This window comes from Caloenas nicobarica, chromosome 8 (genome assembly GCF_036013445.1).
Source record: "Caloenas nicobarica isolate bCalNic1 chromosome 8, bCalNic1.hap1, whole genome shotgun sequence".
NCBI classification, from domain to species: domain Eukaryota; kingdom Metazoa; phylum Chordata; class Aves; order Columbiformes; family Columbidae; genus Caloenas; species Caloenas nicobarica.
The window spans coordinates 21,551,276-21,575,220 of record NC_088252.1 but is presented as its reverse complement, the minus strand read 5'-3'; the positions used below and the strand labels follow the sequence as shown (position 1 = coordinate 21,575,220).

Here is a 23,945-nt window from a genome sequence, read left to right as displayed (position 1 = left end):
GGTCAGTGCCACTTGAAATAACGCACCACAGACCGTTGGTATTGTGTTTGCTTGTGATCCTTTTGAAGTACTTAGTGGATGTGACCTGAGTTTCAAGTTTTCAGACAAATTTGACTACAAGTTTATAATATTGTTCACATACAAAAAAAACCCAAAACAAAAAAACCAACCAAACAAACCAAAGAAACCCAACCAACCAAGCAACCAACCAAAACAAACAAACAAACAAACCAACCCAAACCAAAGTCTACGTTCACTTGCAGAGAGAGGACCGAAGTCTTGGCTCAAGTGTTAATACCAATTATCCTTAATAACAGTAATTTGCATGTCCACAGCAAGTTTCCCATTGCTGAGCTCTAAAGCCTTTGCAAGCTGGGTCAGTAACTCAATCCTGAATTTGCAGGGCAACAAATCAGCAGGAAATTTAACAACCTGCACAGCACAACACACTTGCTGTGACACATGCAATCACTATGGTTCCACATCTGCTCTGGGTATTTTGACATATCAGCGTTATTCTTGCATTACATCTCCAGCCAATGCAAATCAGCTAAGGGATGTGTAGGGGCTGAACCTCGGGCTGTGCATCTCAGTAGCTGTTGGGCTGTGTGCATCTCTAACTTACAAACAAGCAATGAAAACTTGTTTGTAGTATTAACTAATGATATTTAACAATCCCAAGGCTTGTTTCTGTGAAGAGTCATACACGTGCAGTTGTAGTGTGGCCAGTGAGAAGGATTAGAGCCTCAACATAAACTCTGGTTTGGATTAAGTCCAAATAAACACTGTAAAGTTGCCCTTTCCCAATTCTATACCAGTTTCTTGTCTGCAAAAGCTGGACACTATTTCTGATGCTCCTTTCATGTACAGGTCATACTGTTCCCCTCTGATCTTCTGTGAAACAACAGACATCCTCTGCAGCCCAGGAGAAAATGGGAATTGATGTAGGATTGGTATTCCTTCCACGGGAGCCTGGAGAGGTCAGGAAAGTGAGATGTTATTTGAGTCATTGCTTACACAAAGCAAATCTGTTCTGAACTTCAGCTTATTTGAGGCTTTCTTGCTAAGGTGATTTATTATTAATAGATTATTTCATTTTTGCTGCCATCTGGCTATGGGATCAGATCACTGATTACAGTTTTAGGAACCACAGTCTCTCCAGCTTTTTCTTCTCAGTACACTTCCCAGGAACCTCGATGTTTTCTTTACATTTAACTTGTTTTCCAGACTCTGTCCTGTCCCTTATCTTAATAACTGCATATTAGTGTAATATTCCTGAATTTACAGTCCTGGGAACTCAAATTTGATGTGTTACAGTGACATTACCGTGGGAACAGAGCAATCCTAGAAATTAGATTAATTTTCTTGTTGCCACAGCACTGTCTTTCTAGTATTGCTAGCAGAAATCACACTCCTTCCACCAGCAGGGAGCTGGCTGGTTCAGCATTTGGACTGGAAACATAATGATTTTCAATCGTCAAAACTCGGAGCTTCCCGAGTGTATTTTTAAGAGGAAAACTGAAGCAAACAACACTGTGCTTTAGGGTGGTGTTGATAAATCTGCTAGTGGGGTTGCATGACCATTACCAGCAGGACTCATGGACCCACAGCCATGCTTCCAGCTGTAATCCCTTGTCCTTACATTGCCTCCTCCTGCAGATGAACATATGCTTTAGGCATTTATTCTGTTTACATGTTTTTTCTGCATTAGTTTCCACTTAAACTGATTGTGTAGTTTCATTTTTCCAGCAGCTTTACAGAGTGAAGGACTCAGAGAAGTCTCTATCTTTTATTAGTGCAAATAGTGAGGTTGGGAATTAGGGGCTTTTAAGGCACATGAAGTGTTTCATATGCCACTTCAGGAGCAGCATCTCTACTTCAATCAGAGTCTGCTTTTCTGGTCCTATGCTTCCACCGTGTTTTGGGGGAAGGTGAAGCACAGCACCAAGAGTGGCTGAAAGGCATTTTGCGTCTGCTAGCCCAGATAAATGAATAGTGGGTGTGCTAGGAATTTGTACATGCTGCAGGCTGAAAACACAGAACACTCGTTGGAATGAACTGGACTCACGCTGCTGGCCTTCGGCCTCGGTCTAACAACACAGATGTCGAGAGCACCAGCCCCAACCTGAGCTGTGCTGGAGTCTCCTACCTGCTGTACAAGGAAAAGTGTTATTTCTGATACTTTTTTTTTTTTGGCTTCATATCCATCTGTTAAAGCAGGGGCAGCAGCACATGGGAGCATGTTTCCTCCTTACTCTTGGCATCCAGTTGCACGAGTGTTTTGCAATGATCTAACAGGTCTTTCTATCCATTGTCAATGACAGGCTCCCTGCAGCCTTCTCCTTGGCAGAAGCCTACATGGTCCTGCGTCTTTTGACTTGGTGAGAGTAAAAACCTGTGTCAAATTGTGGTTTCTTTAAACTCAAGTTCCACATAAATTTAATGCCATATTAATGATGAAGGGAAAGACATAATTATCCTTATCTAGCTGGTTTTATCTTCCAGTCACCTGCTTTTAAGACTCTCATTGATGTTCTGTGCAGAAACAAGGTGGTAATTTTCAGTGTAGGACGCTTTTAGCCCTCCAGCTCTGTTACTTTACGTGCTGCCAAGGCTCATTCACCCTCACAGTCCCCTCCTGCTGTCGTGTGGCTCTGCCGCTGCCTGTTCTTCCACAGGAGCGAGCACCAGCCTGATGCCTTCCTGCAGTGCTGCTGAAAGAGCTGCCATCTGCTTTACTTATTGATTAATCTCTCTTGAGCAAAAGGTTGAAGGAGAAAAGATGATGAGGCAGTTAACTGCAGAGACCCAGAACCCCTCCAGGCTAGGATGTGGCAGGGAGAAGAACAGCCCCTTTCCTTTGTGCCTCCTCCTGTCCTGCTCCCACCCACACAACTCTCCATCCCTGTGGATGAGCCCCAAGGCTCAATCTCTTGCCTCCTCCCCAGGTGTCACTGAGACTTGCTTGTCACTCACTTGGAGGCTCCAGCCTTGGATTCTCCATAGGGGTGTTTTTTTGCTAATCAGGGATAACAGCGTTTAGCATAAGGGCATAAAAACCTGCCTGCGTGTTTCCTTGGCTGACTTGTGCTCTCTGCACCACGTGGTCAATGGCGTGGTCCGACCTCCTCCTTGCAGCAAGCAGTAACCAGGCTTCCCCACTGCCTCCTTACACTCCAGTGCTTCCAAATCAAATTAAGAGAGAAAATGCAGACAGCCCCGAGGAAAATGAGTGCTGGACTATCAAAAAGCAGCCACAGTGCTGCAAACCTGCTATGAGGTTAGAAGATATAACAGCAAATTCCAGCTGTTATCAGCAAGACTGCAAAGGAATTTCCCCTACAGGCATTTGAGCTTGACTTGTGAGTAACCCCCCATGGGCTGGGTTGGGGCTGTCCCTGCTTTGGATGTGTGCAGAGGATGTGAGTCACATTACCCAGTGTGTGGCCTCAAACATTTTCAGGTTCAGCAGATCTCCCTGAATCTTCTTATCCAAAACAACCAGTGAATGACAGCTCACCAAGGCTCCGCACACAGGTCCCCAGGGCAGAGGAGTGCTGGACGGGAACTTACGGATTTTCTGAAATCTGATTAAAAGCAGAAGGTTATTGGGACTGCTTGTAGGAGAGATGCAGAGACACAAGTCCTCAGCTAGTGCTGCTCTGCTGTGTTCAGAGGAGCTGAGCCCAGTAACTGCAAGCAACACGCTGTCCTACCCATCCTCCTGATTAGCAGGTCAGAAGCACTCAGGAGACAAAAAAGTACCCAATAATTAATTGGCACGAGCTCAGCTTGACGTGAAATAACTGAGAAAGTAAAACACTCAGAGGGGCTGGCACAGGAGTCCTGCTTGGCATTAGACAAAGCAGAGAAGACACTATCAGAGAGGAACCAGCTTGCAGCAGGGACCTCAAAGAAGTTTGGCAATGTGTCCGAGAAGAAGATTTGTGAAGATGCAGTATGGAAAGTGGGCGCATCTGCTTGTGCTGTGCACCCACTAGGGTGGACAAGCATCATCAGCCTGCTCTCAGCACGCCAGGAGTGATGTGGGAGAGCCACAAGGAGCCTGACCTTCACTTCCAGCTGCAGATGTTATATCTGCAAAGCAACAGACACCAGGTGCTTGTCCCTCACACCTCGATTTTAAAAATGGGTAAGCCGGTTAACTCCTATTAAGTTATATCCATGCACTCTGTCAAAGATTCACACCCAAATTTCTTTCTGCGGACAGCTTTGAGGTTTATTTCCTCCTTGGCACCACAATACAGACTGAACACATGAGACTGGGCTGGGTGAAGGCTCTGTAATTTCATCATGGAAGCTATTTCCTAGAGTCTGCTCTTCTCACACACACATTGCCCTCTAATTCCTTTACTGCCATTGCCTCACAGTATCCAGCTTAGCTGACAGCTGGTCTTATAATATGTTTAAAAATGTGAACATTTAAGAAAGAGTAATTATGCAAATAGGCTAATGAGATCAATGCAGACAGCAATAGCTCCTCCTTGCGCTTTGGCAAGTCACCAGCACTGGCTCCCGGCTGGGTGCAGAGTGGACATGTCTGCAAAGAGAGCTTTACATCTTCATACCTTACAGAAGATTATTTTTTTTTAATTACATTAATTTATTCTGATATATGGATCCAGCTTTGTTCTGCTGCTCATGTGAGCAGATACCACCTGCAAGGCTACTTTGGTAGAAATCACTCTGGCTCTGCCATGAGCTGTCTGTCTTTTGGTGGACTCCAAACCTGTTCAATGTGCACATATTCAGTGTGGTCTCCCTGGTGCACTGGAGGAGGCCCAAGAAGAGATTGTACAATGTGCCTGCAGCTTGGTCCCATGGGAAGGGTATTTTATTGGTTGACACTTATTAATTTCTTCTCATTAATTTGCATCAGATAGTAATTTTCTCTCTGTCCTTTGAGGAAGTATTTGGAATATGATTTTTCTCCTCTCACAATGAATTCATCCATTCATTCATTCCTGCATTATTATCTCTGTGGTGTTGAAGTATCCGATATATTAACAATTACTAATGAAAACCTAGGAGTAGATATAGGGTGTGTGATTTGTCCTGCCACTGCAAAGGATTCATAATTTGAATTTACCATAACAGGCACTTCAGAGCTGAAGTCTGTTATTTTGTTATACTAATATGAATTAAATAGCGTAATCCTAGATACAGTCAAGTTTAACGTTTACATAGGGGTTATTTCTTCAGTATTTCAGTGGTCTTTGGGCTTGGAATTGAGATGGGGCCTGCCATGAGTTTGAGGGAGTCCCGAAGGACTCCTGAGCTCTGCAGGTCTCACAGATTTCTCACAGCATTTACAGAAAGTAGGTGAGATTCAACAGGCACCAAAGCCAGCAACACTTAATCTCAACAGAAGGAGCATTGTCCTAATATTTAAATGATGAAAGGTTTATTGACTAGATTAAGAATAGTTATTGAATTGTGCTGTGAATGACATAATTGAAAAGCTCTGCATATATTCTCCAAATCCCCTCAGGGTAACTAAAAGCACTCATGCTGCTGCTGACTTCTGTTTGTCTTGAATTACCAGGGACTTTCATGGCTACGCCTGCCACAGTGGTGTCTGAATGCCTTCCTTGGTGGGAAGGGGCTGAGCAGGGACACTCATTGCACTCTGCCTCCCCAAATGCACCCAAGCATCACTTGCCGCGTGCTATTTACTGCCTCTCCATATCCTACATGACTGCCTCCCTCCTAACCAGGCATTTGGGCAGCACATTCACACTAGAGATTAGTCCTTGCTAAATGAAATCCTTCCTTACCGGCTTCCCTCAGAAGGCATGACACCCCACAGGTCCAGTCCATCTTCTGGCAGCATGCCTATCTAAATTTAAATAAATACCTGGTTACTCTGCTATTGCCCACTGCTTCCCCTTGCACATCCCCAGAGGTCCTTCCCGGGCAGGGTCAGGAAAGCCTCCTGCCCGCAGCATCACCCTGCTGCATGGGCACCTGTTGAGGATTTTTCCCTGAAGATAGATCAGGGTAGATGGGGTGGAAAAAAAAAATTAGAAATCCCACATTCCTAGCAGCCCCTGCATCTTTCAGTGCCCCAGGTAGCACCTTACTTTGTCAAAGCGAACAAGGTTGATCTGCCCGCAGGTATTAATCTTCTGTGGGCTGATGCAGAAAATCATCTTTTTCTTCAGCCTCCTTTAGGCATAAACAGTGCCTGTTGTCAAGGCAGTAGGGACAGTGGGAGGCACAGCCAAGGTGAGAAGGAAAAGGGCCATCGCCACCACATCTGCCACCGACTTCTGCAAACAGCAAGAGCAACAGGGGCCATGGGGTGGGAGCAGCCACTGGTGCTGCCACTCGGGGGGTCCAACCCTCCTGCGCAGGAGCAACACAACCCAGGCTCTGCGCCTGGGGATGACAGACTTATTCTGCTTTGTTCTGTCCACATCCTCCTCCTCTTTCCCCACCCCATTTCTGGCACCTGAAAACTTGATTACGGTAGCAAACAATATTCCAAGGATCTTGAGTGACAGAGGGCTCAGAGCTGGCGCCTGCGGCATGGAGTCATCCCTCGTACTTACCCTGTGGGACATGAACACCCACACACGGTGTAGATGAGTCTAGACATTAGGAAAAGGTTCTTCACCCAGAGGGTGCTGGAGCACTGGAACAGGCTCCCCAGGGAGGTGTCACCGCCCGCCAAGCCTGACAGTGTTCAAGAAGAGACTGGACAACACCCTCAGACACACGGTGTGAACTGTGGGGTTGTCCTGTGCAGGGACAGGAGCTGGACTCGATGATCCTGGTGGGTCCCTTCAGACTCAGGATAGGGCATTCTACAGAAATTCTGTAGAGTCCCAACATGCCAATGACAGAGAGGCCTACGATGAACTTGAAGGCATCTCCATAGAGTCTGAATCCCTGGCTTGGGGTAGAGGACGGATCTCACCAGGTCACCTTTAGCTTTATCAAACCCCGGGTGAAGACACTTGCCATAGGTGCTTAAGCTTGCCTGACTGATTAGCTTTCTTATGTAATTACACATGTGAATTTATAGTGACGGCCATTACAGTTTTAGTTTCAGAGTAGTCAGATGGTTTCTCTGAACATTTTGTATCAAGGAGCTTGGGTCAAATTTTGCCTCTAAACCAAGTTCATGCCTTGTAGTGGCTTTATGTTTAGGTATAGCACTGACCCCTGTGCTCATACATTGCCTGCCTGAACAGAACTGCTGCAAGATCAGAATCCAAAAACTCAAAAAATACATATTCAGTATACTTGAGTATTTTTACTTTCTATTTCTGACAGGATATTAATCCTACTTGGTTTTAGTGTGGATAAGAAATGCCTATTACACAATGGCAGTGTTTCAAAATCCCGAGACAACTGTGAATTATTCAAGCCACATTTTTTCCACCTCCTGCTGCAAACTATTCTAATAAATAGTAAACAATTTGCTGCCAGAAAAGATAGAGACATCTTCCTGACAGATAACCCGCACAGGGCCCTAGCATTTCAAACTCCAAGGTTGCACCTGTGAGCATCCCTTCATTCACAATGCAGCTTCCATCAATCAGGACAGCATCACATGGGAGAGAGAACTTTTTTACCATCTAAAAGAAATACGTCTGCAGGGACTAAGTAATGAGACTACAGCTCTTTGCAACCTGTAGAACAATACAAAACTGAATTTTACTTGCGCACAAGTTTTGGGCAATTAAAAAAAAGTCTTAAGGCACACACAACATCATAAAACTTTGACACTGCATGATTTAAGGCTGGTACTTCTTAGAAATAATACTGGCTGAAAAGCAGCAGCACGAAGATCAGCCCTTGTCTAAACATCTCTCTTCAAGTGGGTGTCTTCAGTTTCATTTGCTTAGTGTCCATAAAGCCCTCTGACCAGGAAAACCTATCCAAGGCCTTTACATCTCTCATCACCCTAGCAATTGCCCATCTCAACATTTTTGCAAGGCAAAAATAGCTATAACCCTTATTTTATGGGCAAGGAACTGAGATGCAGGAAAGAAAGCTCATACCTCAGTGGGCGCCAGGTACCTAGACTCCTTGAAAATTGCTCGCAGGCTACTTGACAAGATTGTGAAAGTAGCCTACAGCAGAGCAGGGAAGCAGGCCTCGGAAGGCCAGAGTTGTTATCTAGTTGCTTGTTTGTGAAATTTAATTTTGCAAGCTGCTCTCGACTCTTAACACAAATTACTAGGTTCACCTGTATCATTATAGATGCTGCGGGTGCAGAAGATAACAACACAGATGCATCATTACCGCCCAGCACAGGCTGTGCCCACACTTCTCCCTGCCCTGCCCGGCTCACCCACCTCTGCCCCGTTCTCCCTGCAGCTCGCCCTTCACGTTCCAGTGGTAGAAATCAACAGGACCTGTGCAATTCCTGATACCTTTCAACACGTTAGTTAATTATGAGGAAAATGAGACACAGATGACTCACCTTCACTCATTGTGCAGACTGTAACGTGGACTTTGTTGTGCTCCTCAACAAGGTCGTGCAGCTTGGTGGACTGCTGTTGATGGGAAAGCAATTGCAGTGTTGAAACATCAATACGCAAGTGAAGCAGTAGGTTACAATTCAGTGATCATGCTAACATCACAGAAACTGAGCTCTGCTGAGTTATCCAGGGGAGGTTTCACATTGCTTGTTAGAAATCAAGATGCGAGTTCATCGAGTTGACCTAGAACAAGCTGCCATGGGAGCATGGACCTAATCATCTGTTTGCTTCTGATTCATGCTGCTGTATTTCCCTCAGCTTTCAAGAGGCTATTCCTGCTTTGTGCCAGAGTAAGTCTCATTAACTGCAACACTGCTATCTGCAGTCCCTTAGTAGAGGTTTTCTTTTTGCTCAACAGTTTTATCCTTGCTATGAGGCTATCAACAGGACAACCAAGTTGTAAAGGTTATCTTTACAAAACTGCCATTGCAAGAAGAAAAACAGAAATTCTAATTTAGCTGAGTGTCTGTGTTCTGCCAGTTTTTGCAATCTAATTCAGACAATTACATATCCTGAGATAATGATGAAGTTAACTGTCATTGCAAGGCCATTAGAGAGAATGCCTTATCTTGATTTAAAAGTTGCAGTTGCAAAAAACTAATCCCCGAGTGTGGATTTCTTCATTAGCATTGTTCATGTGAAGATGTCAAGCCAGTTTGAAGAATATCCGGAGGCCCTAAACATTGTAATTCTTCCTGCCAAAATTATCAGTCACATTTTAAACGAGCTTTGCTGAAGAAAGCTGAATGGACCATATCTGTTCGTCGTGCTCTGCAATATCAGGACAGACACCAATACTTTAAGTACAAAGGTGCTCTCAACGGTGCTTGTTCAACATGGGAGTGATAGTCATCCTACAGATATTAGTCAGAGATACAAAAACATGATGCGCAGCCACCACACCTGTGCTGGCACAAGCACCGACTGTTCACAAAGCCCTGGCTGAGATCGATGTGAGGCAGCGATAAAAGCAGCATGCACCGGTAAGCACAGACTGCCCCAGGTTCAACAACCCCAGGGGCCTGGGACCTCAGCAGGGAACGTGATGTGTGTCTCTACCAGCCCAGGGAAAAGCAGAGTCAATTCAAACAAAAGCCAGCTCCTGGATGGGCAAATTATTTCCTCCTGGGCAGCACTTTGCTATACCACCTTCTCGAGGAACCTTTCAAAAGGCTGAATCTTGCACTTCGCCAGTAATTCAGTGCAGGAACAATGATTGTAGTGGTGAATCTGAAGGCAACGTGAGCCATGCCTGGCTCTGAAGCAGCCTATGAATATGACAGCGGGGTCAGTGCGCCCCAGAGCTGCTGCCCCTTCACCCCTGCCAACACCTCTGATCACATCATGCTCTCTGCAGGAACTGTAATTCTCAATGCTGTCCTCTAACCCTTTCGCTTTTCCTGAAGATTAAAAAACATTTACCAGGACTCAAGAATCACCGGTTCACTTTCGCTTTTAAATTTTAACAATACAGAGGAATGTGATATCTGATACCCAGACCTGAGAGACTAAAAGATTGCCTGCAAGAATCCTATTCTTATCTCTCTCCCGTCTGTACTTTCATCCATATAGTTTCTCTTTTCTACCCTTTTATATCCTTTCTCCATTTGATTTTTGCCTTCTCTATGTATTTAAAGTGGGTTCAGAAATCAAGGAAACATTTCCTGAACTCCTAATGAGACCATTCTGCGATTCAAGCAGGAAGAACCACGGACCTCACCTGTCTGCATGAGGATACTCGATGGCAGGCAAACATTGCATAAGGCTCAGCTCAATCTATTTGCCTTTGTCATAGAGACTGTATGTTTGAGGTTTATCACAGGTGAGTGCTTTAGGTCAAAAAGTGAATGAGATGAGACTATTAGAAAATTCTTCGAAACAGCTGCATCCACGGCAGAAGTTTGAACAAACAAGCCCCACTGAAATCTGGAAATACATATTGGTTATTATGGTATCTAGCTAACAACAAATGAATTCAATGAAGTTTTTGAGAGATTTGCCCACCACTTGGCCTGCCTGAAGGAGCGATAGACTTTTCTGTAGACCTGGTATAACTAAAATAGCCACTGAAAGAGCTTTCTGCATAAAGACTGGAACTGAAATGAATTATTCATCTGACGAATTTGATCCGTCAATGAAAATTTAATACTTTCTTTGACATTCAGTAGGACAAAGAGACAGACACTAAATCAGAATGCCAGTCTTTGGCCACTGAAGCTGTATCTGGACTGAAATACCACGAGCCGAGGACCAGTCTGCCTCCAGGCACCACCGTTCATATTTCAAACACAAAGCTTCAGCCTTGGATGGAAGAGCAAAGTTCTAATTAAATAAACTTTTTAGAGTGCTACACCGAAGTTCTCTTCAAAGTCATCTCCAGGGGGCACTGAAAGGTTGATAGTATCAAATCCAACGAATTTCAGGAGCCCTGGAGCTTTTCAGGTATTTTGTAGGGTTTCAAACAAACTCCACTTAAAGTTCAGACAAATGCTAGCTTGGAGTCCCAGCATTCACAGCTCCTTTACATTTTAAAGGCATTCACGTAGCATCCATAATCCACTAAGGTTAACACAGGTGGTATGACAGTATCCTGTATGGAAACTTCTGCTTACAGGTTGGCAAAATATACGTCCAGCATTTCTATACACAAACCCAGCATGTAACCATTCATACATGTCTCCCCTCTTATCCACAGGATGTGTTTGGTCTGTCATCTGTAGAACAGCTTTGCAGTGTGTCCTTATTTATGCAGGAAAAAAATTTTCTTGCATCTAAGTCGCAGGAGAAAAGGAAGTTACTAGGTGAACAAGGCAATTATAACATAGGGATTTTGCAAATGTTTTCCTCCATTCTAAAGCACACTCCTGATTTACACTGCCGTTGAGGCCACAAGCAAGACTGTATGGTGCTTTGTATAATACTACCTTTAGACTAATAAAACAAGGCTATTAAAGAGGAAACCAGTGTGCCCTAGTTGTACCAATAAAATTTTCAATGCAGAACATTATCAAGAGCCTATGTGAAAGGGCAGAGTTACAGATGTGGCCGTGGTCAGCCCTAGCAGTTGCAGAAAGCACGAGCGCTCCAGGTACATGTCACTGCTCAGCCACGAGGCAAGATGTCCCAGCTCACGGGAGATGTTCAGTCAGGACTAAGGGCCTACAGCAGAGGAGGAGGACATCAGTCCCCCATACTACTGGTCTCCAAGAAGGCACACCGGTCACCATAAGGGAAACATTTAGCTCTTACAAGTATGCAGCACCAAGCATCCTCTTAGCTTCGTTTTCTTCCCTGTAACCTCCTGCGAGGAATGTGTGCTAATAGCCATAAAGGAGGTTCAACAACTTTCCTCCATGGCTCATGCCTGTCAAATCTCAACCACCACATCCCAGTGTGCCAAGGTAGAGTCTTCAAAACACTTCAAACCTGTCCCACCAAGTGCTAGTCTGACATACTGACCTCTTGAAAAAGTAACTTCCAAACAGGACATATTTCAACTTCAGTGGCATTAGGGCCACACACCAGCTGCCTGTAGGAAGGTAGAAAAGAGTTCCCCATGTTGTAGTTTAGTCACATAGGGTAAGACTTTATGTGGAAAACTGTATGTCCAAATAACAATAACACTTACCTAAAAAAGCAAGTCCTGGGGGCACCATATGGCTGAGTAGGACAAACAAACCTGTCAGGAAGCTATTGTATTTGAGGACTTTACACAGAGGCAGAATCTTACTGTTTCCTTGCTGAAAAGATCATCTGTTTGCTGGTAAACCCTGTGATGAGCTTTCCAGAGGGCTTTTAAGGAGAAAATGGCAAAGGAAGCCAGTCACAGCTTGCTGTGCCCTGAACCCCAGGTGGAACTGGTGGCATTTTCCCCAGACTTTGCCTGGCATCACTGAGAAAATAATGAGCTCAATAGAGAGCAAAGGATAGTGATTTTGCACCTTTCCAAATGTCACCCACAAAGTTTGCATTTTCTTTCTACTAAGGTGAGTTGCAAGAGGCTCACCTGAATTTGAAAGGAAGAATTATTAGGTCACATTGTCACAATTGCCTACTTATATGTAGACCATACCTGATCTTCTTCTGTTCTTCTCTTGTGAGGCCAGCTCCAAACTTGTGGTGTATGCCGTGACATGTGTTGCTGTCTTCTAATGACCTAGGATAAGAGGAGAAAGTCAGACAAAGGAGCCCCCTGCCACAAAGGGGTTTGCAACAGGCTGTTGACACTCACCCAACTTTCTTGAATTCTTTTACAGAAAAGTCCCAAATATGATTGATTTTCTGCACCTGGATACACCTCATCTGGAAGACCAAATAGAGAAAAGTCCTTTTACCATTCAAGGGAAAAGCATCTCTCTGCTACAGAAATGCTTCCCCATGTTTTAGGAGAAAATCTGAGCTTATGTAAACAGGATTTGCAGGAAGATGCTGACAGAGCACCCTTGGGAGCCTCCAGGTGCCTTCACTCCTATTTTCACCCACCTTCTCCCTGCTGTTGTTCTTCTCCACCTTATAGATGACTCACCTTTAGCTGTGCCTTCATTATGGCTCTGTTTATGACAGAGTCCATATCAGCCACAAGAGGATCATCTGAATTACTACCAACAGGTAGTGCTAATGTCGACAAATCAATCCAGGTCACTTTCTTCCATGTGTACTTGTGAAACTCATCCTAGAGAAACAGAGCACAGTTCAGTGACAAGCCCAAAATGTTGCCTGTGATGATGTTTCGTGACTCTGGGAAGCATATATGAGATTCCCAGAGAACTACTGTGGCACCATTGCAGACATAGTAAATGTAAGCCCATAGTAACAGGGATGCTTGTATCAGTGTTTTCCTACTAATCAGTAAAGCACTTCAAAGGCAATCTTGCAATCATCTCCATTTGCTTTGATTCATTCTGTGGAAGAATTTCAAAGATTAAACTAAACCAGAAGATATGCTTCAACAACTACTGGATGCATATTTAGTCTGTGGGATCAGACTAGAGCTAGTTGGAAGCAAAAGCCTTCTGAAACACTTCTGGTGTGGACATTGAGACCTCAGCACTAGGTGCTTTGCTCTACAAAACTCCTGTAACGCTGTGTTACTTGTTATACACCCATAGCCAAAAGCAACTCAGTTTTACTGCTACACATGCACATCAGCTTTAATCAGTTTATCCTAATGTAACTAGTTACAATGAGCAATAGATTACTCATTTAGTGGTTTGAGTGCATTTACTTTAGGAACATCATTGCAATGTTGAGCGTTAAGTGCCTTAAGCATTTGCTGTGATAGAATTGGCTTAGGTTTTAATTTACAGCCATGGAGACCTAGAATATAACTAATGCCTAAACCCCAGCTCTCTAAAACCCATCTGCTTAGCATTCTCCAATAACTTTAAAGCAGAAGGGCTACTAACAGCCACAACTTCTGAAGACGATCCCTCTGCTGAAGCCAGTTGGCTCATATACATAAAGGAAGGGAAAAGGCAGAGCTGTTTTATGAAGATGTTATTGGCCGAGAGCAGCTGCTGGACCCTGGGCAGCTGGCATGCCTGAAGTCTGCTTGGTTCCCAGCCTTCAGGAAGTGTATCTGCACTCTTATTAGTGTAAACGTGGTCTTCTACGTGGTGTTTCAAACTCCGCAAATGAAAATGGTTAGTTCTCCAAAACTTGACTCATCCCAGCCACTCCAATTCCAAAATTATTAACTTGCTACATCATGCAAAGACAGACAAGCTGCCCCATCTGTGAAAACACGAGGTTCTGCAAAACACAATGAGCTGGGATGGTTCACCTGCTGTTGTTCTGAGCAGAACAACATTCGCTTCTTCCAAGCTGCAGCAGATGCAGTTTGCCCACACATCCCACTCTGGCTTCCAATAAAACAGCAGCAGCAGAGCCCCACAGGACAAGATGTATCCCGCAATGCACAAGGCCTTCCAGCAGCCTTGGGTTTTGTAGCCAAATATCTCCTATACAGCAAAGAGAAAGCATTCTTTGGTAACAAGTTTGACCTTGGTGTTTGCTCATCAGGAAGCCCAAGCTTATTGAAAAGAAAAGCTGGTGACCAAAGCCCTCTCTCATAACTGTTCAAGGCCATTTTTGGAAATGAGAGTTTGCTGATTGATACGGCGTAGTTAAGTGTAGAACGGAGCTGGTGATAGGATGGTGCTGCCAGGCTGCTGCCAGCAGAGGAGCATTCTCACATCAGCTCCCCCTGTATTAAAAGAATCAATGAGATGCCAATCCTTTGGACATGTCACCCACATCCAGCGTGGACACAGCTCTCACAGCACTGAGACAGCAGCCGTGGTGGGTGCCACCCTGGCCCTGCAGCCCTACACTCGGCCCCTCAGCAGCCATGTGAGTGTCCCTCTCTGCTTCCACACGGGCACCAAGGTGGGAACCCAGGCAGCCCCCACCACAGGGCTCGCTTTATGCCACCCATGCTGTGGCAGATCGCATAAGAGTTTATTTGGGGAAATAACTTTGGTTTAAGGCTGAAATGAACACCTAGGAAAAGAGATTTAATTTTTTGTGAAAAAAGAAAAACAACTAAAAACCCCAAACAATTGTTTTCCATCATTTGTCTCCATTCCTACCGCAGTGATCCATTTCTTTCCCTATGCAGGGCACCTCTCAGCTGTCTTCCCCACTCCAAAAAGCCCAGCTCCAGGAAACCCCTGCAACTTCACCCTAGGGCTGATGATGAGGACAGGAGAGCACCCACACTCAGGAGCAAGCAGCAGCGTCGCAGGTGAGCGGCTGTGGTGCTGCCCTGCCCATGCCTGGCACCAGCACAGATGCTGCCAGCTGCCCACTGCTCCATGCAAGAAGCCACAGAGCAACCCTGTGCCATCTCAGAGGTGAGATACCTAGCCAAGACCAGACATTACAATTACCCACTTTTCCACAGGGCAGGTGGTGCATGAGGCACCTGTCCCTGAGGAGGTATTAAGTGACCCTGCACAGGTAGTAAGTAAAAAGAAATGGTTTTGTATGTTTACTCATGACTACGCCAAACGCTTTTCCAGAATAGCTTGCCAACTAAAGTACACAATGTGGTGGGACAGTGTAACACATTGACATGGCTTGTGTAGGTGAGAGGAAGAAATGGGGGTTTAAATTATTATTTTAAAAAAAAAAAAAAAGAAGTCCCGCACCTGAAATATATGTCAGAGAAATGCCAGAAGGACAACTGGTGCTTTACAGGGTTTACAACAAAGCAGAGCTCCTTGGAGCAGGCTTGTACAAACAATTGTACTGGTTCAACTTCAAATATAATTTTCAAGTGATTTAAAGGCAGTGGAGTAACCATCTATTTAGGTTTAAGAGACCAATTAACTTGATTTATCTGAACTCTGATCATAATCAACATAAACTAAGCTAAAATCAATGCAGCTCAACTGAAATAAAGGTAATCATGCAGCCCTTATACCATGTTAGCAAAATCCATTTCAAACCAGCTCTGCGGCTTTCAGATGTGCAGCCTTGTTGTATACAAAATATTCCTTCAGAGGCCACAGGAGTTTAAACCAGTAACTACACATGGTGCTTTCAGGCTGGGAGGACAAACCAGAGTGTCCACAACTCAGGAAAGTCCAGATTTTAATTTGCTTGCCTTTTCCTAGCAGGATTTCTATAAACACAGTCCAAATACAGGTCTGGAAAAGAAGGAGTCTGTTACGGGGGTGGCTGGAATGACAGGTGCGTGGGACCACAGGTCACCCATCACTCCACAGGGACTGGTTTAAATAAGTGGAGCAATGCTGTGAGCTACTGATCCCCAGGGCGCAGGGTCTGTGTCCCTTTCTGCAGGACCCCAGCACAGCTGGGTCACACCAGACCCTCACCGTTGGGCCAGGCAGGAGCCCAAGTCCCCCAGGGCAGAGAGGTGGTTTCAGCCAGTGCAGCTGGTCCCTGCACAGCTGCAACACACGTCCCATCAGCTGGATCACTGTGCACAGGTGCAGTACAGAGGCAGCCAGTGCTGATGCACAGCCTCTTCTTAGAGATACACATCGGGTGCTCACACAGCACTTAGAATGAAGCACTGAAGGCCAGAGCCAAGGGAACCCGCGTTCATGGTTGATTTACCTCGCTGAGCCTGTCTGCAGTAAGAAGAGTTTTCCAAAAAGCGCAGTACCTGGCAACAAGGCTGCTCCAGCCAACAGGACCGCAGGAAGATGTGTTTGAAGAACACCACTCAGCCTGATGCAGACAACCTGGCACAAGGCAGCGATCTCAGCAGCACCCAGCGCAGAGCCAGGGCCCTTCTCTGCTAGCAGGGTTGCAGCCACAGGCTGGATAGGGCAAGGATGGTGTCTCCTGGAAGTGTGTGCAGTTCATCTGGAGTGCACAGGCTCTCAGCTCAGTGGACACTTGCAGCAACAGCCTCACTCCACCCATCCATCCTGGCCCTCCATCCTCAGCAGGGAGCTGGCACCCCCACTGTTTCTTACACAAGTAGAGGAAGGCATTGAGGGCCATATCCACACACCAGCTAGTGATTCCCTGAGAAAACACTGCCTGCAGCAATCAGCATAACACAGATAATACCTAGCTGACTCCCTACCTGTCTCCCACAGCAAACTTTTCATTTTGTGCTGCATCCAGGCTGCTGCAACTGCCCTGAGCTCCCTAGTCTAAAACAAGTTCACATGAGCAGCAGTTAAAACCCAGCAGGAATTTGCTGAAGGCAACCAGGGAACCTGGACTCCCACTGCTATTAGTAGCCCTGCAAGCAATCCTGATACAGAGGTGCAGGTGTGCTCTGCAGGGCAAGACCTCTCCCACCTGTGCATGCCCTGAGCACCTGCATCCCCGTGACAAAGGCACTTTCTCAGTCCCAAGCACTGGGCAAACAGTGACACTGGAGATGCCGGGAAGCACCTGCTCGCAGCCTCTTCTTGCAGAGGACAGAAACTCCCATCTTGGGGCAACATGCTGCTGTGCATCCAGTGCTCGCAGCACATACATTTCCCTAGCAAATACAGGAGTGACAGGACTGTATTTTACACCTGTGCAGAAGCACCTACCTCTGTGCACATCCTGCGAACTGGAAATAACTGGATTCCAGTTGTTCCCTGCACAGAAAGCTGGACGAGAAAGTCTTACACCCTCACCAGACTCTGTGTAATCACACCATGTTAGTAAGTAGAGGAAGAGTTTCCAACTCATGTTTGCAAAGCACTCAGTGCAGCCCTTTCAGGCTGCTGCACATAATCAATAATCAATCACAAAGACAGAAAGTAGGTTCAATTAGCATTAATAATAATAATAAAAAAACCTTGTAAGGACAGAGCAGCTCCATAAAAACTCCTGTAAAAGACTGAGAACCAAGGGATTCCTGCCATGAGAGCTGTGATAGACTTTGGTCATCTGCCCAATCTTCCTAGACCCAGTAAGCAGCAAAGACCCTTACATTTCAAGACAAGTGATTTAATCACTACTTCAGACAACTGTCCAGGATAAACCTCATTTGTAAGCGCTTTTCCTATGACGTCCTTTCTGATACATGAAGACCCAGTAAGGGAAAGTGTACCCATTAGTAGAGATCCTTGCAACTAGAATGGAAAACGCAACGGGACAGTGGGGAAATGGACACTGCTCCCTGGACAGATGACTTGTGGTGGGCAAAGAGGTATCTTCCATGTTTCGTGCCTCTGGATTGAAGTAGTATATTCCTTGCTCAGCCCTTACTTTGCAAAAATCAATCTCAAAGTTGGCAAGGACTGATCCAGGGTTTTACCTTCGCCAAGGCCGTGCTCAAAAGACAGTGCCCAAATGGGGAGTGGAGGTTGAGAACAAGCAGAGGCATATCCAAAATGGGCATGAGGTGCACAAGGAAACCAAAACCGAGCGTGGTCCTCCACTCCTTACCAGCTCATTTTCTTCGTCCTTGCTGAGGAGCATACAATGATCCTTCCAAAGTATTTCTCCATCTGACCACGTTGTTTTCAGTCCTGGATGTCCTTGTCAATGCTGCTGTAAGTTTTGGGTGACCTTGCCATTCTCATATCTTTAACTAAGTCACTATTTTGATTGTAACAAATTCCGTCAAATTGCTCTATTAAATTGGCTGTTATTAAGTGCTCTTAATAATTATATGACCTAATCTTGTGATCCACCTCAAAAAATATCGATCAGTCCTAAATTGCTGCTAAATGAAAGCCATGTAAAAAGTCAAATTTGTGACATGTCCCCACTGTTGATAGCCAACCAGGAAGAAAATTTACACAGCCTGGCTTGGCTGACGGTGTGTTTGAGTGCTGCCATTCCTTGTATGCATTTAGCAATCAGCTGCACCAAACCATCGTGCAGCACACACAGTGTGACCCTCCCGGCTTGGGGGCTGTGTGCCATCTGCCCACAACCTGGATGAGGGCTGTAGAGGAGTTAAGCACTGTCTGGTGGGGGATATTAGTGCAGGATGCTCCAGGACTGTTTTTCCAACATGAAGACTTTAGAGGCTATAAGAGTGAGTAATGAGTCCTCTAAATTCAGTTGTTGGCACCAGACACCCGCAATATATAACTGAACTCTCTGCTTCCTTTCCTTGAACTGAGTGGTCCAGGTAGCAGCTATTTGTGCTTTCCTTTCCTGGTTGATCCTTGGCAGGTACTTTGTCTCTGCAGCCTCCTCTGTAACCCTCCTGAAGAGCTGCGTTGTGCAGCAAGTTTGTCAGACGAAAGGTGCCATGTGAGTGGAAAGCTGATGTGTCTTGTAAAAGGTTCTGGCATGTTAATATTATGCACACCTACAGCTATTATTGGTGAGGGTCTGCATCTTTTAAATGGAGCTTTGCTCCTCCGTTGGTTGTGTGAGCTGCCAAGAGACTTGAGCTCTAGAGTGCTGATGAGAGACAAAAGCTGAGATGACTGTATCAAGATAAACAAGTCATGAAAAAAACATGAAGGACAAAAATAAAAGTGATTTTCTTCTTTCATTAACTAGGACAAGTGTATTTCAAAAGGAAATCACATTTCGAAATGAGCTGTTTAGAGTGGCTGTGTGGCTCAGCACTTTGGCTGTGCTCCAGAGTCTGCCCCTTCGATTTAGTTGTAGAAAGCTAACCAGGATGGACAGTGTCTGCTGGCAGGGATCACTGGGGTCTGTCCAACCGGTGTCCACTGCCAGCCACAAAATGGAAAAGTGAGCCTGGAGCTTCAGTCCTCTAGGGGATTCTTCAGCTGCTTGGATAGCTTGGAATGCAGACAGGGACTATGGAAGCCACATCCAGGACTGTCAATCTGTCTCTGCCCTTAGGAAGCCTCAGAATTTGCATAACACTCGTAATACTCCTACAAAACAACTCCTTTCATTAAGTGGCTTTTATTTCTGTTTCTCTACTGTTCTGTCAATGTTACAAGCTGGGAGTTACAAGCAGCAAGTTCAAACATTCAGACAAAACTGAGCGCCCATGTTGCACTCGCCTCTCTTGCACGCACGAGCCAGGATGGGCACAAGGAGCCCAGCAGGTGCCTGGCAGACAGATGGCAGGTGGGAGCATGCTCGTTACTGTTTGTGCCATCCTGATTTCCAGAAGTATTAGGTCCTTTCAAATCAGAGACACCCTCAAAATGCAAAATGCAGACGTGAATCCTGAACACACTTGAAACTTTTATTTTTGCTTATTCCTTATTCTGACCCTAAATACATTTCCAGTCCAAGTTTGACGGGACCAGCCCAGCACTGGGATGTGGATTGGGACCTCTGATATTCCACCAGAGGTGAGGGAGCAGAACGCAGGGGCTTGATGTGTGCATATGAGCCGGTTTCTGCAGCAAGGATGTGCGGATGGCCGGAGTTATGCTATATAAGCAGTTCAGTGCAGCTGGGACATGCTGCATTGCTCTGCTGTTCAAACTGTGCCTGACACCACCCAGGGAAGATGACAAAATACACCTCAGTATGGCTGAAGATATTGGACTTGCATAGGAAGATGGAACACAAGACTGACATCTTAAAGAGTGGCAGAGGTTAAATATCACCTATCATCTGAATTTTGTTCTCTTGCAGGTAAGGTTGTATTTCAGCAGCAGGCAAGCAGGTCTTTATCTTGTTGACCCTACAAGCACCACAGGTTCGAAAGGAATCAATACTTTTATACTGTCAGTTGTGACATAAACATAAATTATGTGCCTAGTCGCCAATGCTACTGCAGCTGCCAGTTTATCACACGCAGCAACATATTTCTTCTGTGTGCGAGTTCATAAATAGGACAGCGAATTTTGTCTCCAAGGAAAATGGTACTGTATCTATCTCAAACCGAGGATGGCAGGAATAACTCTTCTCACCTGCTCTTCAATGTCTCCTAAAGCTGCAAGGAGGGCACAGAGCATCTAGTCTTCCCTTTCCAATGGATTTTGCTGCAAACTGTGAACTCATCCAGAATTTGGAGACACTTTTATGAATAAATGTGAACTATTTCTGGTTTGTGTCAAGTTGTGTGGCTTTGTGGCAGGTATTTACTATTCAGTAAACTGCAGTAGGTAGGAAGGTATTTACTCCATTTGCTTAGGTCAAACTTGTTTAAAAGAGAGAAAAAATTGCTTTGAGTCAAGTAAATGTTTTATTCAAGTTGAAACATTTTTGGTTTGGCTTTTTTTATTCTTTTAAGAAAAATAGTATTTTGGGTTTTTTTTTAAATTCAAGTTAAATTCTTTTCAAACACTGTTCTGGTACAGACATGTTGAATCGAAACAACCCATAATCTCCTCTGATCTGCCCTCGGTTTTCCAGAGCTACTTTTTACCCTTAAAGACCAAGGGAATCTTTACTGTGACTCCCAACCTGCCTGATTCTGAGCTTCTGTCACAATGCAAGAGTTCTTTAGCATGGAAGAGTGGGAATGTCCATTCCCCAGCGCTGAAGTGCTCCCAATGTGCTCCTCAGCCCCACCACTAAAGCACGGGCAAGCTCTAGCTATGACAAACAAATTGTGCTGTCAGTTCAAGGGGCCAACTCCCCTGCACACTTTATCCAAAGGAAGTGTTCTTCTTGGTCTAAAGCCTCTCTGACTGATGTCTTGTTGTACTCAGCTGGGGACAGAGACTGCAAAACATGGTGAGCAGGAAGCCAGCCTGGCATCGAAGGGCTAAGAGAATATGTGCTGGTAGAAGCCACTTTTTTTTAGTAGGTAAAACCTGCAGAAATGAGCAGCGCTGTTGCATTTATGCACTCAGCACAGCAGAGTGAGCAGAAATCCCCATCCAAGGTTAAGAGGTGAGGGATACAACTTGATGAATGACACATGGTGTGCAGAATGTGCAATTGTGTTTGGAAACCAGGGCCAAAACCCTCAGATGGTTCAACTTCAGAGCATGCCACAGCATTTAACAAAATTGTTCTGAGACCTAGATGGCTCCCTGTCTTATAATTCAGGACTGACGCCCTTGGAGGTAGTCATGCCTTCAGTATCTGCTTGGTTTGGCACTGGTAAACCAGGAGCTGATGCCAGGCAGCAGCCCAGCCGTGCAGCAGCCACTCTAGCAGAGCAAGCTCACACCACAAGGGACGGCATGTCCTTGTACAGAATGAGATCATAATTTGCAATTATCATGTGTTTCATTCTACGTTTTTGAAATGGATATACTGAGCAAACACCTCCCTCGAAAAAGAACTGTTAAACAATTAAATCATTCTGCTCTGTAGGTCAATAGTTTTGTCACCCAGAAAATGCAAGCACCACATTTTAAACTGAGAAGATGGCAAACAGGTTGCCTGGTAGCAGTGAGCTAGCAACAGAGCTCTGCACAACGGTGCTGGGAGCGGATGCTTCTAGAAGGCTTCAGCTGTTTGTGGCTCCACAAAGGCAAGGACTGCCAGAAGGGGAAAAAACCTCAAGAAATGCCAGACACCAGGTAGCATTATCTGAAACCTCGAGAGCTCTAGGAGTCCCAGGACCTGTCTGTGTTCAGCAGCCTCTATCAGGAGTAAGTTCTAATTGTTTTGTTGAAGAGAATCTCCCCAGGGGAGTGCTGGTATCTGAATTAGCTACTTCTCGTCTGGAGGAGCCCCAACCTTTACGGACTTCATAATGCAGTTCAAGAGAGGAATGCAGCAATGGGGTTTTTCAACCATGAATACTTCATCAATATTCAGCAAGATGTTCCATTTACAGCTGGCAGCCATTCATACATGGGCAAGGGGACAGGGGAAACACTGTTGTGGCTTCATGCTACTGCAGCCAGCTTTTCCGCTTCCAGTTAATTTAAAAATAAGCCAGAGCTGGTTAGTCTCAGAACAGGGGGGCAGTGAGGGGTTGGTCCTTCCTCTTATGTCTCTGAGATAGTCCTTCAACAGCCAACTGCAAATGTCCTGGAAATGTGTCCTCTGTATTTTCCTTCAGAGCGCATTCTCATTGCTGTCAAATGTTGGATTGCTGTGGCCTCCCATATTTCCCTCCACAGATATTGCCACAGAGTCTGAGAAGAAGGTTTCGTTCAGAGGTGGCCAGGATGGGTCCTGCTCTAGCGCTCGCTGCAGCCTCTTGTGATGGCTCTTCGAGTGGTACCGGAAGGTCTTTTTCAGCAGCAGCCATAGGGGTCTGTTCTCAATGACAGCTTCCTGTAAAAGCAAGAGCAAAAGGACAATTCTGGAGGACCTGGACAGCAGTTTTCCCTCTTCATTCACAGGACACACATGGGGCAAGTAGTGGAGAGCCGGATCTCCCACCCTGTCCTGCTCATCCACATTCTTTAAACAGCATTTTGCTGACCACTTCTCATACCAGCTGCACCAGAGCCCTCCACCAGAAAACCGAGACCAGCTCCTCCGGACAGTTTTCAGGATCTGTGTAGAAAACACCAAAGATTGCCCATATTTCTCTAGTCTGGGGCAGGGCCTGATACATCCCACTCACCAGAGGACAGAAAAGGTGGTTGGGCCTTGCACTCCCTTGTATCTGGTCTTTTAGATGTGGGACTTTGAGGAAAGAGAGTAAGAGCGAGGTAGCAGCAACAGCTCCTGTTTTACTAGATATTTCCAAGCTGGGCTGAGGAGGAGGGAGAAAGAGTGAGACCTGACACTTTCATCTCTCCAGTTAGTGCTGACGGGTATCTTCAATGAAGCATGCTCACCTCGACAATAAAGGACACAGCGAATGTGACCGCAAGCATCATCACCATAGAGATCCGCCACATGGTAGGGGTGCAAACAAGCTGGGAAAAAAGCAGGAGAAGCTGATCAACAATGTGTGTGCACACTGGTAGGAGCTTGTGTCATAGAATCATAGACTCAGAAAGTAATTTAGGTTGGAAAAGACCCTTGTGTCCAACCGTAAACCTAACACTGCCAACTCCACCACTAAACCATGTCCCTAAGCGCCACATCTTCACGTCTTTTAAATACCTCCAGGGATGGTGACTCAACCACTTCCCTGGGCAGCCTGTTCTACTGCTTCACAACCCTTTCAGTGAATAAATTTTTCCTAATATC

At 45.4% G+C, this 23,945-nt stretch overlaps 2 protein-coding genes across 2 annotated transcripts in view; both read right to left on the bottom strand.

The window, feature by feature from the left end:
• Nucleotides 1-20,848, bottom strand: part of LOC135991741 (probable cation-transporting ATPase 13A4) — a 28,910-nt gene extending 8,062 nt beyond the window's left edge. Inside the window, 17 exon segments of the mRNA XM_065640555.1 lie at nucleotides 816-972; nucleotides 2,069-2,152; nucleotides 3,437-3,587; nucleotides 5,799-5,860; nucleotides 6,105-6,293; nucleotides 6,835-6,916; nucleotides 6,918-7,022; nucleotides 7,516-7,592; nucleotides 7,594-7,661; nucleotides 8,459-8,531; nucleotides 11,976-12,045; nucleotides 12,589-12,672; nucleotides 12,748-12,818; nucleotides 13,042-13,188; nucleotides 14,303-14,476; nucleotides 18,387-18,469; nucleotides 20,776-20,848. Coding sequence (XP_065496627.1) covers nucleotides 816-972; nucleotides 2,069-2,152; nucleotides 3,437-3,587; nucleotides 5,799-5,860; nucleotides 6,105-6,293; nucleotides 6,835-6,916; nucleotides 6,918-7,022; nucleotides 7,516-7,592; nucleotides 7,594-7,661; nucleotides 8,459-8,531; nucleotides 11,976-12,045; nucleotides 12,589-12,672; nucleotides 12,748-12,818; nucleotides 13,042-13,188; nucleotides 14,303-14,476; nucleotides 18,387-18,469; nucleotides 20,776-20,848 — 1,750 coding nt within the window.
• A 2,005-nt stretch (nucleotides 20,849-22,853) lies between these two features.
• LOC135991388 (probable cation-transporting ATPase 13A4) overlaps nucleotides 22,854-23,945 on the bottom strand; it is a 39,356-nt gene continuing 38,264 nt past the window's right edge. Inside the window, exons 29-30 of the mRNA XM_065639989.1 lie at nucleotides 23,588-23,668; nucleotides 22,854-23,075 (exon numbers count right to left, since the gene is read on the bottom strand). Of these exons, the coding sequence (XP_065496061.1) occupies nucleotides 22,854-23,075; nucleotides 23,588-23,668 (303 nt within the window). The remainder of the gene's footprint in view (nucleotides 23,076-23,587; nucleotides 23,669-23,945) is intronic.